A 17,837-nucleotide genomic window follows, 5' to 3' on the forward strand; every position below is an offset into this window, starting at 1 on the left:
TTTTTATCTAAACCCCTCTTGAAGGTGGCTATAATTGTGGCTGCCACCACCTCCTGTGGTGATTCCTGAGTAAATTTAGCAGTCATGGGATAAGAGGATGGGTTCTCTTAGGGTGGCCAGACCGTCCCGGTCTCCTGGGAAAGTCCCGGTTCTGGCCACCAATTCCCGGCACCCGGGCTGGCTATACCGGGACGATTAGAGGTCCCGGTTTAGCCAGCCAGAGAGCCGGGGGCCGCGCGCGCGGGCGGGGAAGGCGGCAAGTGAGGGAGGGAGCGTCCCTGCGCATGCGCAGGGCGATCGTGGCGGCCTCTGCGCATGCGCGGGGACGCTCCCTCCCTCATTCGCCGCCTTCCCCGCCCGCCCGCGGGGCCCGGCGGCGGTGGCGGAGGCCGGGGAAGCGTCGGAGAGGCCGGCGCTGGTCGCTGGAGGCCCTCCAGCGACCAGCGCCGGCCTCTCCGACGCTTCCCCGGCCTCCGCCACCGCCGCAGGGCCCCGCGCGCGAGCCTCCAGTGCAGGCGGAGGCCGGGAAGGGCGTCGGAGAGGCCGGCGCTGGTCGCTGGAGGCCCTCCAGCGACCAGGGCCAGCCTCTCCGACGCCTCCCCGGCCTCTCCGCTGCCGCCGGCCTCTCCGCTGCCGTCGCCCTGGAAGCAGGTAAGCTGCCCTGGCAGGGAGGGAGGGGGCCGAAAGCGGGGGGGGGGGCGGCTGGCAGGAGGGGGCGGCCTTCCTTCCTTCCTTCTTTTCTTCCCTCCTCCCTCCCTTCCTCCTTCCTTCCTTTCTTCCTTCCTCCCTCCTTCCTTCCCTCCCTCCTTCCTTCCTTCCTCCCTCCTTCCTTTCTTCCTTCCTCCTTCCTTCCCTCCTCCCTTCCTTTCTTCCTTCCCTCCTCCCTCCCTTCCTTCCTTTCTTCCTTCCTTCCTTCCCTCCTCCCTTCCCTCCCTCCCTCCCTCCTCCCTTTCTTCCTTCCCTCCTTCCTTCCCTCCCTCCCTTCTTCCTTCCCTCCTTCCCTCCTCCCTTCCTTCCTTCCCTCCTTCCTCCCTCCCACCTTCCTTTCTTCCTTCCTTCCCTCCCTCCTCCCTTCCCTCCCTCCTCTCTTCCTTCCTTCCCTCCCTCCCTCCTTCCTTCCTTCCTTCCTTCCTTCCCTCCCTCCTCCCTTCCCTCCCTCCCTCTGGCCACCCCTGGAGTAGACAATACTGACTTTGGTGGACCCAAGCACTGATTTAGTGTAAGGGAGCTTTGTGTTTGTGACTGGACTAGACAATACTGACTTTGGTGGACCCAAGCACTGATTCAGTGTAAGGGAGCTTTGTGTTTGTGACTGGACTAGACAATACTGACTTTCGTGGACCCAAGCACTGATTCAGTGTAAGGGAGCTTTGTGTTTGTGTCTTCTGGTGCAATTTTGTTCTCAGATCCTGTATTTACTTCATCAGTATATGGGATAAGGCACTTTCTCAACTGTGCTGCATAATGCAGCCTATTTATTTTGTCCTGTTTGCTCTGTTGGCTCTATCTGCGCCATCTTCATCTCTTTCGGGGTGTGGATCCCCCAGTGGGGTGGTCTCCCGACTCCCTCCGCCAGCTGTTTCTGATAGCCCTGCGCCCCCTCTTTCATTTGATATGTGTCCCGTGCGGGTGCCACCCTCCCGCCGGGAGATGCCGCAAAATGAGCCCCCTTGAGGCTTATGGCGGCAGGGCTCGGGGGAAGCGAGCTAGACTGCTGTTCTTTTGAGGGGTTATAGAGTGTTTCGAGCCCGTCCCTGTGGCATCGGTCCCATCGTTGTGGGGCCTAGGGGGCCGGCGCAGCGGCACGCTGAAGCAGCCTGTCGGTCACTTCCGGGTTCCTGTCCTGCATCTCGACCTGTGTTATTAGTGACAGGCTGCTTCGGCGTGCCGCTGTGCCGGCCCCCTGGGTCCCACAACGATGGGACCGATGCCACAGGGACGGGCTCGAAACACTCTATAACCCCTCAAAAGAACAGCAGTCTAGCTCGCTTCCCCCGAGCCCTGCCGCCATAAGCCTCAAGGGGGCACGGGACACATATCAAATGTAAGAGGGGGCGCAGGGCTATCAGAAACAGCCGGCGGAGGGAGTCGGGAGACCACCCCACTGGGGGATCCACACCCCGAAAGTGATGAAGGTGGCGCAGATAGAGCCAACAGAGCAAACAGGACAAAATAAATAGGCTGCATTATGCAGCACAGTCTCACTGGAATCTCACTGGAATCTGACTGGCTTCTCAGCGTGGAACCCGTTCTCTCTAGTCTTCTCACTTTGAAAAAAGTAAAAAAAGAGTTTTATTTAACTTTATTTCCCCCTTTCCCTCTCTATAAATAATCTTGGTGTTTCTGGCGGTGATATTTGGGGGATTTTTGGGGATGTCACAGGAAGTGCTGTGAAGTCACTTCCTGTTTCCGGCAGTGGCATTTGGGGGAAATGATGTCATTTGGGGGAAGTGATGTCACTTCCTGCTTCCGGCAGGCGGTGCGGGGGAAATGATGTCACAGGACGTGATGTCACTTCCTGTTTCCGGCAGGTGGCGCGAGGGAAATGATGTCACAGGAAGTGATATCACTTCCTGTTTCCGGCGGTGGCATGCCATCGCCGGAAGTGACGTCACCAGAAGTGACGTCACTTCCTGTTTTCGCCGGCGGCGCGCGCGCAAAGCGCGCACACCCCTACCTTCCCCCCAAAAAAGGTGTCCCTGGCTGGCCTTCAGACATTAGGGCCACCCTAGTTCTCTTTCTGATTAAAAAACTGGTTAAATGACAGGTAGTAAAGAGTAGGAATCGGTGGACAATTCTCACATTGCAGAGCTAGAAAAAGTACAGAGAAGAGCAACAAAGTTGATTAAGGGGGGGGGGGGTTGGAGCACCTTCCTTACGAGGAAAGGCTGATGAGTGACTTTTCAGTTTAGAAAAGAGATGGCTAAGTGAGGGGAGGGGGTCAAGATAGAGGTTTATAAAATTATGCATGGGGTGGAGAGAGTTGACAAACAGAACTTTTTCTCCCTTTCAAAATACTAGAACTCAATACAACGATGCTGATAGTATATTCAGGGTGGACAAAAGGAAATACTATTTTACACAGAGAGTGATTAAAATGTGGAATTCGCTCCTCTGTCTGCACCCTTGGTTCATCAAGGAGATCAGTTCCTAGGCTGGCCGTGACCCACAACCTCCTCTTCTCCCTAAAGCACCAATGATAAACTCTTCTTTTTCTTTTAGAACCCTAGGCAACCTCCTACTGCCGGGGCCTGCTTACTGCCCAAGTAACCCCCAGACAGCTCCTTGGAGTGCTAACAGGTGGAGGATGCTGACAATGGAAAAAAGGTGACATGTGTGGCGTCCCTGTTGCCCTTTCCTCACCAGAGACCAGAGCTACTGGTGTTAAGGGTCCAAAGCAAGAAGCAGAGACTTCTACACCCCACCTTGGATCTTGCCTGAATAGCATAAGAGGACATTTACATTTTCCTCCCAGGTGACACTAGAGGATGTTTGCCCTTCTCTGCTGTTCATGCTGGCTCCGTTTGAGGCAGGTTGTGGAGGAAGTGCCTCTGCAGTCCGCCTCAGATGGAGAACTTGGGTAGGTGGCAGCAGAGAAGGCACACACTTCATGCCTGAGGAAATATCCTCGGTGTCAGAAACATCCCATGTTGAGGGAGGGATCAGCTCTTTCTCCCAGTCCTTCTCTCTAATTGCTCATTAGCACCAGAGTAACACCCTGGTATGGCCCGATTTGATGGCCGGACATAAGATTCACAGCCGGTCTTGAAGGTTTGCATCATTGCAAAAAACAAAACAGCCTGACTTAAATTGTTTGGTTGCATTTTATAATGCATAATGTCTATAGCTAGGTAACCACCGCATTCAGGATAATCACCCTTCTTTGTTTTTAAGCAAAACCATTCATAAGAACATAAAAAGAGCCCTGCTGGATCAGGCCAGAGGTCTATCTAATTCAACATCTTGCCTCACAGAGTGGACAGCCGGTTACACTGCCTGGAGGGCCAAGCCCTTCCCCTGATTTTGCCTCCTGGCACTAAGATTCAGAGGTTCTTGCCCCTCACCCATACCAGTACAGAAAGCTCACTTCTACTCAGCTTGTAGAGCCAGTGAACAACTACATGTATAGGCGCTCATAATGAACAGTCACTTGGAATCTGAGGCACCAAGGGTTGAGGAGAACCAGTCCTCAATGTGGTATAACTTGTATGGTATAACTTCCCCTCTTCCCTGCATTTTTTTTCCCAGCCAAATTTTAGAATCTTTTATGCAGAGCTGTATATGCTTTTATCCATCCATGCTTTTTTTTTACTCTGCATGTAAAATGGTTCTTTGGTGCAGAAATCTCAGTGTTCTAAAGCATTTTTCTAGTCCTTGTAATCACTGAGAAAAGCTGTTGGTTGTGTGCAGTACTTCTTGAAGTCTTGAGGATCCATGAGTGCTCAGGCGGGGGGTGGGGGTTAAACAACCATAAAAAGCTATGGCATGCTGACTCTGGAAATTTATTGCGTGCGAACCTAATTTCCTCAGTTCTCTCTGTTTATCTTGTCCAGTCTAAACTGTGTCAGCTTTAATAATATCCATAATTTGTTAAGATTCATGTTGATGGTTGTCTCACAGGTGAATACCCTCCTACGTCTGAGAGATATACATTTCTGCACTTCTCACCCATAAAACCACTGGACTAGAGCACTTGACCTTTTAGGACCATTTGCGGGTCAAATACTTTTGTCTCACAATTAGCAATATATAAAATAAATGGAAAAGCTATTTAAATCACAGACCATTTTGCCTCAGTTCCCATAGGAAACATCTTGCATTTATTTGTGGGTGTGGAGGTGGGGCAAGTGTGGGGGGGCGGGGCACCTGTCATTTTGGAATGCGGCTTGATGAGGATATGTACGTCCCTTATTCTTCTGTCATGCTAAGACTAGAGACAGATTCCAGGAAGGAACCACAGGTCACACAGAAGGGTGCAAGTGCAAAAGCCCTTTCAGGAATGACTTTGTGAGGTTGTGAAAAAAAAAACAGTTCTCCCATCAACAGGAACATGAAATGCTGAAATGGCAGAAAGATAAACTTTTAAAAAAAGAAAAACCAAGTCCTGAATCTCAAAGAGACAATACATATATTAAAATTTTAGACACAGGAGCAGATTCCGGTACTCAGTGACAACCTGCCACATATGCAGAAAAGTATTTCCACTTAGATAAATATGAACAATGTGCGGAAGGTTTCCTCACATTCAAAATGACATGCTGAATGGAAGATTTAGGCTGTGATCCTTCATGCAGGGAGGCGCAGCAAAGCCAGGCCGTGGTGCAAAACTTCCCCATGCTGTTGAGAGAGGTCCGCTGCAGGTGGAAGTTAACAATAAGCGGTCCAAGGTAACTGAAGAAGTCTGGTGAATCACAGCTGCCTTGACCACCATAGATTCATGAGAATGCAGTCTGTGTCGTCTTTTGGAGAGTTCTGATAATTAATGGAGACAGTGGAAACAGATAATGCAGGGGTACCGACCACTTATGGAGAAAAGAATCCCCAGGAGATCCGAGGCATCAGGGGACCCTGACTGTAGAATATGGAGCATTTGGCATTGTCCTCAGAAGCAAATTTGTCTATTCCAGGATGACCAAAGGATCTGAAGACTGGTATAAGATACTGAATGTTAAATGAACATTCATTATTTATTTTTATAATTTATTTCCAATCCTGGAGATTGACAGACACTGACCAGGCTTTCCTGGGGATTAATGGAAGAATAGTCTGAAATGTAATCATTTAAAACTTTTTATTGGGGATGAACTTGTTGAGTTTTTTCAAAATGTTTAGAGGTTGGTGGGACTGAAGCAGGCTTATCCCAAGCTTTACTCAGGCCCTCAAAATAAACAGGCAGCATTGAAACCAGCAAACCAGCAAGAAGGTCCGCTTGCATCAAATCATGGACAACATTAGAGATTTTTGGAGCACTGGTGAAAAGTTTGATGTTCAAAGCTTCTGCCAGACTGGTGAGTAGATCAAGGTATGCGTAATAACATGGATGGATGGGCAATATCTGAATCAGGAAAGACTGGAGCAGTTTCCTCAGATGATGATTCAGCTTGCTCCGAATCAGGTTTCTTGGGATCCATGGATGGTGCCTTTTGTTGTTGAAACCCAGCCAGTAACTCATCCTTGAGTGATAAAGGAAGTGCTTGTGTTGGTTGTTCAATTACTCGTGTTGGTTTGCTTAATTGGTGTAAGGATTGGAACAGAATGATTAGGAGAAGACATGATAAGGTGAGGTGCAGAAACTGCTGCTGTTGGAGGTGATCTTCTATAGGTATGGGAATTTCTTGGTCTGAATTCAAAACAGAGTGGTGCAGATGCAGATCCATAATTAGACATTATCCTCCATCCATCTTTGGAATGAAAAAGTATTGGGAATAGAAGCCTTTGAAATGTTGATATGTAGGCACAAGCTCAATTGCTCCTTTCTGGAGCAGAGTTTGGAATCCAGAAAGAGAGATGGAGGAGTTGGAACAAATCAATGGGATCGAAGGGGCAAAATAAACTCTACAGTGTACCCTATTCTTATTGTGATCAGAACCCAGGAGTTTGTGCTGATGTTCTCCCAAGCTGGGAGGAATGGTAGCAAGTCTTGTGCATACAGATGGTGTGTAAACCAGAAGTTGCAGGAATGGAAGTTCCAGAGATGAATATGGGAGTCAAAGAGACTGTTTAGAAGGAGGTGTAGACTTCTTTGAAGATTGGGCCTTCAATTTCTGCTGGTATGGGTGTTTTGATGAAGGAGCTTGGCGCTTCCAATATTTGGATTGTCGTGGAGATCTGGACTGCTTATAGTAGGTTGGCTTCCATGGCTTAGATTCATTCCCCCTCTGTGTCTGAGAGATACCTAGAGTCTTTGCTCTTTTCCTGCTATCATCCCTCCATTGACGAATGGAAAAGTCCTTGGCCATCAAAAGGCAGATCTTCAATTTTAATTTGCTGTCAGGCTGCAGGGTAGGACTGCATAACAATGTGTGGCAACGAAGTGCCACAGGAGTGGTGAGGGCCCTTGAAAAGCAAGAAACTGCATGTCGAACTGAGTTGATTTGCTGTTTGCTGACTCTAGACAACTCTGTAATGAGGTGCATTGCTGTCTTCTGAGAGAAAACTGGAAGGGGCAGCACAAAAGCAGTAAACTAAAATTAAAGGTATATGGCAAAATTAAAGGTATATGACAAAAAATAAGCCAAGTAATTATGGATTTTTGTTGTGGTTGTAGTTAAGGAGTACATCTTACGGTCTCAAGTTTTCTATTCTCTCAATCAGGCGGAGCAGGGTATCTTGTCTGTTTAGATTTAGATGCTGAATGAACAATAACGGAATTCGGAGCCCGGTGAGTAAAAAGAAATTTCGAGTCCAGAGCATAGGTGTTATCCAATCGGGGGTTAAGAAAAAACAAAGTGGGCGGGACACTTTCCCCTCATTCCAGGCATGCACAGTGCATGACTGCTCTCCAGAGTAAGAGGAAAAGTGATTTTTTAAAAAGCCTGAGGCTAGCTACAGGCATCTCCAAGGTAGAGTTCATGTCTGAGTACAGTACCCATGTGTTGGACTGCAGAGAACTCAATGATGATCCTTGCAACTACTGCTAGAGTGGAGGGGTCCAATGACACTGAGCAAAAAAAGGCCATCAGCATTCAGCCACGTGCTGGATAGGCAGCCTTTGCTTTGGATTCAAGGTTGATCAATGAAGTTGAAGGTGTTGCCCTGCAGACTGGTGCACAACTAAAGTCCAAGAGTGAATGAGTCCAAGACTATCTCATGGCACCCTCCTACAGAGGGGTGGTGGTCATCCTCCTACAGAGGGGTGGTGACATACCACATATCATGACAGAGGGGGAATCTGTGCCTTATTCAGGCAGGCATTCAGCCACAGCCTTTGTAAAGAGCCATTAAGTTTTAGGCTCTGTCGCACCACACCTCCTTACAGTGAGGGAAACTTGCCTTTGATCAGGCAAGCATTCAGTCACAGCCTTTAAAGACAGCCAGTGATTTCAAGACTTTGTCACTGCATCTCACATGGAAAGGAGATGTGTCTTTATTCCAGCTGGCACAAAGCCAAAACCTTTGGGAAGAGTTCTTCTTGAGTTCAGCCCTATCTACAAATGCCTTCAGGGCAAAGCTGGTGACATATGAGCAAACAGATTCTGTTTTGTGAACCCCCAAGTAGCTAAGGCACAGACAATGGCTGTTTCATAGCCCCATTTTAAAAGGGCAGTTGACTCAATTCTGAAGTAAAACCAGAAACATTTCTTCAGTAAATGTTGTTTATTATTTAGATGAATGAATATTGTGACAAAAAGAAAAATTATTGAGAGAAAGAAGTCCTCTCAACTTCAAAAATGATGTGAGGGATGAAACAGCAGTGGAGATCCTCTCTCCACAGCAGCAAAAAGAGAACTGCGTGAGTAGTGCCCCTTCTCCTAGTCAAATGATCATTTGGGTGGGGAAACTTCAAAAAGAGGAGGGGTTCTCCTAGTCTATTAGAAAGCTTTGGAATTTTTTTCCATGTCTGGCCTGCAACTGTGCAGTCCTATGTAGAACTGCACAAAAGCCATGAAGATGAAGGGAATATTTTTATACGCCACTTTTTTTTAAGGTATCTCCAAGCAACTTACAATTCCACTTCCCTTCCTCTTCCCACAACAGGCACCTGTTAGGTAGGTGGCACTGAGAGTGTTCTGAGAGAACCATGCCACTCTGGCTGTCATACAGGATGCCACAGATCTCTGCAACAAATCCACTGAACCAGTGAAAGCACCTTTGCAGTTTCAATTGCTGAAGCAAGAATTACAGGTCAACGGGAACTTTAATTACTCATATTGACTCAAAAAGATGACATTTTAAAACATTTCAGTCTACAATTCAGGTATATGGCAGGTGCCACTGAGTGTGGGGGTCACCCACACAGGAACCTAGGCAACTGATAGGACCACCACCCCAGGTGATCCAGCTGATCGGAGATAACCATAAATCTCTGATGCAGTGGCTGAAGAGAGGCAGAAAGGAACAGCTACCATGACCTGGCAAGCAGGCTTGCTTCCTCTGTGCTTTCTGGCACAGAAGGCATGCAGAGAGCAAGAGTGGTACTTCCTCTAGCAGTCAGACCTCTAGGGCTAGAGCAGCATCTGGGTCATAGCAGGCAAGGAGAGTGACACCTCCACTGGTTCAAGTCAGAAACAAAATCTGGACTGGCAGGTGGGTGGTGTTATTCTTCATTTGACCTTGTATTATTTAAGAAGGGCTTGTCTTGTATTCAGGGTCATCATTTAGGGACAAACACTGCAATAGTTTGAGTACTGACAAGCAGGGTTTTCCCGGAACCTTTATGCTTTTTAAATATATCTTTCAGCAAGAACAGCCTATTGCCAAATAACAATGCAAAGATTCCTCAAACCCTCCCAATGTGTAAATTTAGTAAAACGGTAATATTGACATACAACAAATGAAATTAACCTATGGTACTTTTTTTTCTGACAGACCTTCAGAAACATCTACCTTCTATCCACTTGCTGCAGTAACCCAACTGTAAAAACGCTAATAAATATATTTTATGAAATCTTAAATTGATAGGAAAACCCACATTACTCAAGCAAATAAACTGTTGACAGGTGTTAGAAAATACACTCGCACACAATTTATTGGTTGCTCATACCTTGTAACAGTTGGAGTTGTTGGAAGAGTAGTGAAATGTGTAGCTGATGTCCAGTTGAGTTGTGCACACCCTGCAGTTGAAAGGGCTAATGGCAAAGTTCTGTGAGGAGGTGGACGGTAAAAGTGGGAGCCAATTCCAAGCCACAGCCCTACAGAAAAGCCACTAATAAGACCTGCAAATGCACCCTGCAAAGTAAAAAGTTATACACAGTGTAACGATAAAAGTAACAAAAAACAAATCCTTTCATAAACTAAGCAAATGACTTCCGCTTACACACAGTCTTTACGTAGAGCACTTCCTTGCATTGACACTGTATTATTTAAGAATGGTTTATCTTATATTCAGGGTCATCTTTCTTTCAGCATACTCTGATTGGCTGGCTCCTCCGTGTAGATGAATGTATGCTGTCTGGATGGAGTACTCTGCCCTGCTGCTGAGTATGCAGGTCTGTTCTCCTGAGCAGTCCAGGCCTAATTTTGGGCAGAAGCTCACAGGAGCAGAGCTCTGGAACCTCTAAATTTTTTTGTGCTCTTTCTTTCTTAACCCCCCACCCCCAATACTTGTTTCTGGGCTCCATTGTTCAAACCTTCTGCAAGAATTTTGCTGAACGCTAAGATTTGACAAACTTTCTAATATTTCTCCCCACAAAAAATGGGAAAATAACCAAAACATATAAAGTAGACAGATGGAAATCGTCATTATGCCACTGTGGTCACAAAGGAGAAAGTAATTTAAAAAGTATGATGGAAGTAAGGTTTTATTATGACAATTACAATTCAAGAAAAATGTTAAGGTAGATGCTGAACTGATATAATTTAGTACACTTCCAGTGATGTCAGGGGTGTGTGGCATATGCCAGGGGTGGCCAACGGTAGCTCTCCAGATGTTTTTTGCCTACAACTCCCATCAGCCCCAGCCAGGCTGGGGCTGATGGGAGTTGTAGGCAAAAAAACATCTGGAGAGCTACCGTTGGCCACCCCTGGTATATGCAAATGAGTTGTGCTAATGAGCTCCAGCACCTCTTTTTCTATGAAATGACGCCGGGAGCAGTCTAATGTAGTTATCATTAGATTTGTAGAGCTTTCTTAGAATGCTTTTTGGCTCACTTCTCAACTCTGGGGAGCAGACATATATCATGCATGCCTGGAGTTAAGGGGAGGGAGGGTGGGAGGGTGCCCTCCCACTCAGTTCCTTTCTCCTGCCACCACTAAGTCCCAACAACAAGATAAGTGATTGAGAGACTGACCAGAAGACCACCCAAAGATAATCAGTTACAGGTAAGCAATCTGTTTATCTTCTTCATGGTCTTCATGCACACACATAGGTAACTAGGAAGCTGAAGTGCAGAGGATGGTGAGTGCTGGCTAAAAGGTGTTAATCAGACCACTTTCATGTTACTGGTGTACTCACTAGGGTTACCAGAATGCGACAATGAGGTGAAGCCATTGGAAGATAGCTTTCAGCACCATCTGTCCAAAAGATGCATTTCTATGAGCCCAAATCCCCAACGAAGGTCAATGGAGAGGATAATGTGGCAGCATGACGTCCTCCAGGAGAACACCGGTGGGGAATGCCATGGACATCAACATGGCTCCTGTAGAGTGACCTTGAAGTTGTACAGGTAAGGTTTCTCCTGCTAACTCAAAGCATAATGAAATAGCAGAGGTGATCCATTTTTAGAGTCTCTGAGGGAAAATTTTATGAACCTTCTTTGGTTCAAAATATAAAATGAAGAGACAAGAATCCTTCCGAAAGGAACATGTTCTGTCAAGGTAATAACAGAGCGCCTTGCGGACATCAAGAGAGTGCAGAGCACATTGTCATATGTCGGATTAGAGAAAAGGGTAGGAAGGACTGCTAATTGGGAAAGGTGGAAGGACAAAACCACCTGTGGAAGGAAGGACTGATCTGAGTGTAGAACCACATTTGTGGAATGTAGTGTATACAGGGTCTGCATGGAGAGTGCATTACATCCTCTTTTAGTAGATGTAGTAGTGGCCACAAGGAAGGCAGTTTTCCAGGAAAGCAAATGAAGAGATGAAAGTGCCATTGGTTCAAAGGGCTTGCACACGAGCTTGGTGAGCACCAGGGATAAGCTCCACTTCACAACTAGTGGCTTTTGAGGAGTGTGGAGGTGAAGCATGCCCTTCATGAAAGTTTTCATAATCCAGTGGGAGAAAAAAGAAGCTGCCTTCGATGAAATTATGATATGCAGAGAACGCCGCAAGATGCTCCTTGAGAGAGGAGAAGCTGAGGCCTGACTGTTGAACATAGACCAGATAGGAAAGATCATCAGGGATCTGACGATCTTGCCTAAAGGTGGTGGGAGGCAGCATAGATGGAGAAATGTTTCAATTGGGAAGCACAGTTTTACCTGGTGGCTGGTTTTCTCTCATTGAGAACAATGCGCTGAACTCTTGGAGAGAAAAAACCCAAAATCGTCTAAGAACCCACACAGGGGAGAAGCATTTTGAATGCTCAGAGTGAGGGAAAAGATTCAGTCAGAGTGGCCACCTTCTACAGCACCAAAGAACCCACACCATTTAACTGCTTAGCCCATTTTGTCAGATGGGGGATCTTTTCATGGGCCTAAAGTAAATTATTGTAGAGCAAATTGCACCAGGTTTGCAGGGATTCACGTCCTTCCTGGCCTCAGCTTCTAAGCCCTCTTTTTTTTGGCCCTCCTGGGCAACTAGTTGGCTATTGTGTGAAACAGTATGCTAGACTTGTTTGATTAATGGTCTGATCCAGCAAACTGTTCTTATCAGGGGTCATTTTGTAAGGAAAAAAGGTGCAGGAGCTCAATAGCATATCTCATTTGCATATGCCCCAGGATGTACATGCAGCAGGGAGAGAACTTCTCACTGCATGCAGACCCTGGCTGGAGGTTCAGGAGCTGTGCTCCTGTGAGCTCCTGCTGAATTCAACCCCTGGTTCTTATATTCATTGCCGAATGACAAGGTGTAATCTGAGAAGAATTATCTTATTGTACTTTAGTGTTGCATGGTTTTCTATAGGAGAACTAACACTATATATTCTCTGACTGAATTACCAATAAAAGGGGTTTTACATTGGATTAGGCACCAAAGAAGAGGTACAAGGACTCCTTGAAGAAATCCCTTAGCACCTGTCACATCAACCATCACCAGTGGTCTGACATAGCCTCAGATCGCAAAGCGTGGAGGCACACCATCCACCAGGCTGTTTCTTCTTTTGAGAACGCACGCATAGCTGGTCTTGAGGACAAAAGGAGATTGAGGAAGAATCGCACTGCTACAGGACCAACCCTAAATCAGACTTTTCCCTGCAGCCGCTGTGGCCGGACCTGCCTGTCCCGCATTGGTCTTGTCAGCCACCAGCGAGCCTGCAGCAAACGTGGACTATTGCACCCTTCTTAAATCTTCGTTCGCGAAGCCAAGCCGAGAGAGAGAGAGAGAGAGAGAGAGAGAGTGCTTGACTATTTTTAATAGACTATTTTTAATAGTCAAGCACTATGCAGAGAACAGTAGTCTTTAAGCACCTGCAGAAACATGTCCTGGTGTTGAATGAACCAGTTCTAAAGAGGTTACACCCAAAGATTGGCATAATGTACAACTGAGATAGCCATACGAACCAAGGCACAATGAATATGTTTTGCAGGCTGAACTGTGTGTGCCAGAAATACATCAGTATATTTTTCAAATGCATATGGAATTTATAAAAAACACAAAACAATACTTTATTAATTATTTGTTTATCACTTCATTGAGAATTTATTAAGGAGTTGTACATGGTTTGTTGTTGTTTATTTTGGTATGAAATATATCTGCAGCAGTGATGAGAACAGTCTTGCAACCCTGAGATATGTACACCTTTGCAGTAGCTGAGTCCAATAAAACCACTATGAATTGCAGAGCTCAAGAAGGATGAGGATGCAATTTCTATTGATCTGTAGTCCCAATCTGGCAAGGACCCACTACAGTGTTTGAACATGGAGAACAAGAACAAAACAGGACAGAGCAGTAAGGAGCCATTTCTTGATATTTGGAAAGACAGAGGTCCCTTAATGCTGAAGGTACACTTCAACCACTATCATGAACTTGTTGAGTACCTGGCAGGGCACTGGAGACACTGAAGGGCAGCACCTTGCACTGATAGTGGGCATCTCCTACAATGAACCACAGAAAATGATGATGTTGAGGTTGGGTAGAGACATGGAATTAGGCCTCCTTGGGTTCAACAAGCATGAACCAAGTGCCTAGCTGTAAGAGGCACAGGAACCAGTTATGGAACCATCCAGAAATTCTTGCTATCAATTAACATATTGACACCCCTGAGACAGAGGAGGGGCAGAGATCTCTGTCCCCCTTTGGGACAGCAAATTACCAAGAATAGAAACCATGGGCCCTATTGGAGTAATGCATAGGTTCTATCTTCTCAAAAGGGTTCTCAAAAAGGTGGTAGGAAGGAACACAGAAAAAGGGGGAAGAGATGTGTGCTCTATTGCATATCCCAGGCTGATGATGCTGAGCACATATTGGTCCAAGGTGATCACCTCCTTGATCAGTAGGTGTTGTCAGAAGTGGGATCAGTAGGTATTGTCAGAAGTGGGAACTCATGAGTGGAGAGATGCCACCTGCACCCTCAGAACCATTGTTTCAGTCCCAAAGAAGATTTTGCCTGACATTGTGTTTGGGTCTAGAATGGGCTACATGAAGATTTGCATCTAGAAGAGTATGTCTTATAGCAGAATAGATGAGAAGGAAGATCAAAGACTTTTACTATCTTGATGACTATCCACATTGTCCTTGTAGTTTGTAGGAGTGATGTAGAAAGCCTGTCGATTTGGTGGTCACATATAGCTTCTGTAACCTCTAAAAAGTATTGTCTGCCTTGGAAATGAAAGAGCCTTTATCCTTTGAGAGGTAGGCCCTCAGTACAAACCCTAGCTTTAAGACTGAGTGTGGAGGAATAGACCCAAGCATAATTTTGCAGGGTAATAGTTGTGGTAGTTTTGATTCACATTTCGGCAACATGCATGGATGTCTGAACTTGTTGCTTTGTGAAGTTGTTGTTTTGTCACATATACAAAAGGCAGTCTCAGTTCAACAGAAAAAAAGGTTGCTTACCTGTAACTGATGATCTTCGAGTGGTCATCTGTGCAGTCACACACATGGGTCTTGCCGCAGGCAACGGATCCATACCTCAGAGCTCCAATAGCTCGCCTATGGTGCTTTTGGCGCGCTCCCCTCCCGCCCTGGGGAGCAGGCAGCGACTGCGCATGCCTGGAGCGGGGGGGGGAGCGCCCATTCCACTCAGTTTCTTCCAGCCGCCACTGGTACTGACATCAGAGAAGGTTAAGCAACAATCACAAGAGACCAGCAGCGGGGAAGGCTGGGTGGGCGTGTGTGACTGCACAGATGACCACTCGAAGATCATCAGTTACAGGTAAGCAACCTGTTTATCTTCTTCGTGGTCTCTGTGCAGTCCCACACATGGGTGACTAGCCAACTGAATGTCCTGGAGGAGGGTGCTGGTGAAAGAAGAGAGTTAGTCACACAATAAATTACATAACAGCAAACAGGTTATAGATGTAAGCGGATGCACTCACCCATGGCTTCAGTGGAAGATGGATCTGAGGACCGCTTGGCCGAAGGAGGCGTCTCGTCTCGCACGAACGTCCAAAGCATAATGGGAGACGAATGTGGAAGGAGAGGACCACGATGCAGCAGCACAGATGTCCTCTAGGGAGACGCCCTGTAGAAAAGCCGAAGACGTCGAGACCGCTCTGGTAGAGTGAGCCTTAAGGCCTTCGGGTAGAGGCTGGTTAGCCAGTTCATAACACAACCTGATAGCACTAACTACCCACTTAGATAGTCTCTGGGTAGAAATTTTGTGCCCTCTGTGAGGTTTACCATAGGCCACAAACAGATTAAGGTCCTTACAGAAAGGTTGTGTATGAGCAAGATAGAAAGATAAAGCCCTTCTGACATCCAAGGAATGCAGGGCTCTTTGTCCTGGGTCAGTTGGGTTGGAGAAAAACGTTGGTAGAGAAGTCGATGTCGATAAGTGGAACTGGGAGACAACTTTAGGAAGGAAGGCAGGGTCTGGTCGCAGAACAACCTTGTCCTTGTGGAAAATGGTGTAGGGGGAATCATGGCGGAAGGCACATAAGTCACTTGCGCGTTTCCCTGAAGTAAGGGCAACTAACAGTGCTGTCTTCCAAGATAGAAGGTTGAGATCGGTAGTAGCCATGGGCTCAAAGGGAGTTTTCATTAAGTAGGAAAGAACTAGGGATAAACTCCAAGCCGGAACAAATGGTTTGACAGGTGGATGAAGGTGAAGCATGCCCTTGAGAAAGGATTTGGAAAGACTGTGAGAGAACACCGTCTTGCCGTCAACGGGGTCATGGAACGCGGAAATGGCAGAGAGGTGAACTTTCAAGGATGAATAGGAGAGTCCTGACCTCTGTAAGGACAGTAGGTAATCAAGAATCAGATTTAGGGGCGTTGATTCTGCTTGCAGATGATTAGAGGTCGCGAACGAACAGAAACGCTTCCATTTACGTTGGTAGGAAAGTCTGGTGGAAAGTTTTCTCGCATTAAGGATGATGTTAGCTACTTCAGTAGAGAGGAAGGAGGGCGGATTCTCCAGGCTGTCAGGGCCAGAACTTGAGGGTTGTGATGTAGTATCTGGCTGTTGGCCTGAGATAAGAGATCGCCCATAGGAGGCAGGCGACGGTAAGTGTGGCAGGACATCTGTAGTAGCCTTGTGAACCACGGTTGCCGTGGCCACCATGGGGCAATGAGGATACAGTCCGTGCCGTCTCGTGTGATCTTCATCAGAACCCGTGTCAGCAGAGGGGTTGGAGGGAAGATGTAGTGAAGGGAGCCTCTCCAAACTTGTAGAAAGGCGTCGTTGCCTCTCCTGGTATAGAACCGAGGACATTTCACATTGTCCCTGGAGGCAAAGACGTCCACCCTGGGTGTTCCGAAGCACCGAAAGATGCGACGAAGATAGGTCAGATTGACGGACCATTCGTGGTCGTCTATCCGAACTCTGCTGAGAGAGTCGGCCAGAACATTCTCCACACCTGGGAGGTGAACGGCAGTCATATAGATGTTGTGTTTGACACACCATTCCCAGAGTAGTATAGCTATACGGCACAGCCGGAGGGATCTGGTGCCCCCTTGTTTGTTTATGTAGAAGACTGCTGCCATATTGTCTGTGGAGATCTGAATGTGCCGACCCATGATGAGTGGGAGGAACGATTGTAGGGCCCTGTGCACCGCGATCAGTTCTAAACAGTTTATGTGCATGGACCTCTCCGAGGGAGTCCAGAGTCCCCTGACAGTCTTGCCCTCTAAGTGGGCTCCCCATCCCCACTTGGAGGCATCTGTTGTTACGGTAGCCGTTGGGAGAGGTGGTAGGAACGGCATGCCTGCCAGAAGGTTGTCGGGTACAGTCCACCAGGTGAGAGAAAGAAGTGCTCTCTGGGGAACGGTGAGCAAGGTCCCTTGCGGTTGCGCGTGGGGATGAAAGGCACGCACAAACCAGATCTGCAGTTGTCTCATCCGCAGCCTGGCAAAGCGAAGGACTGATGTAGTAGCTGCCATGAGGCCCAGAAGGCGTTGGATGATGAAGGCAGTTTGAAGCGGCTCTCGCTGGACAGATTTGGCAAGAGTGATGATGGTCAGCGCTCGGTCCTCCGGAAGGAAAGCACGATGAAGAGAGGTGCATAGCCGGCCCCCTATGAATTGCAAGTCCTGGGTTGGCGTGAGGTGTGATTTGGAGGTGTTCACACGCAGGCCCAGAGAAGTTAGGAGAGAAAGGGACGTGTGGAGATTGATTTCCAGTTGGTCCCGGGTTGGTGCAATGAGGAGCCAGTCGTCGATGTATGGAAAGACTGGTATGTTCCGGATGCGGAGGGCAGCTGCCACCACCGCCATGCATTTGGTGAACACCCTGGGTGCAGTGGAGAGACCGAAAGGCAGGGATATGTACTGAAAATGATGTTGGCCCATAGCGAATCGAAGATACTTCCGATGCTGAGGTCGGATTGTTACATGGAAGTAAGCGTCTTGAAGATCTAGGGAAGCCATCCAAGAATTCTTGGGGATCAGAGGCAAGATGGTTTGAAGAGATATCATCCTGA

At 47.3% G+C, this 17,837-nt stretch overlaps 1 protein-coding gene across 1 annotated transcript in view; it reads right to left on the reverse strand.

Annotated features, from left to right (window-relative positions):
- The window catches only part of SLC5A8 (solute carrier family 5 member 8), a 166,518-nt gene that overhangs the window by 10,306 nt on the left and 138,375 nt on the right, over nucleotides 1-17,837 (reverse strand). Inside the window, exon 12 of the mRNA XM_060245254.1 lies at nucleotides 9,704-9,888. Coding sequence (XP_060101237.1) covers nucleotides 9,704-9,888 — 185 coding nt within the window. The remainder of the gene's footprint in view (nucleotides 1-9,703; nucleotides 9,889-17,837) is intronic.

This window comes from Heteronotia binoei, chromosome 8, assembly GCF_032191835.1.
Source record: "Heteronotia binoei isolate CCM8104 ecotype False Entrance Well chromosome 8, APGP_CSIRO_Hbin_v1, whole genome shotgun sequence".
Classification (NCBI taxonomy): domain Eukaryota; kingdom Metazoa; phylum Chordata; class Lepidosauria; order Squamata; family Gekkonidae; genus Heteronotia; species Heteronotia binoei.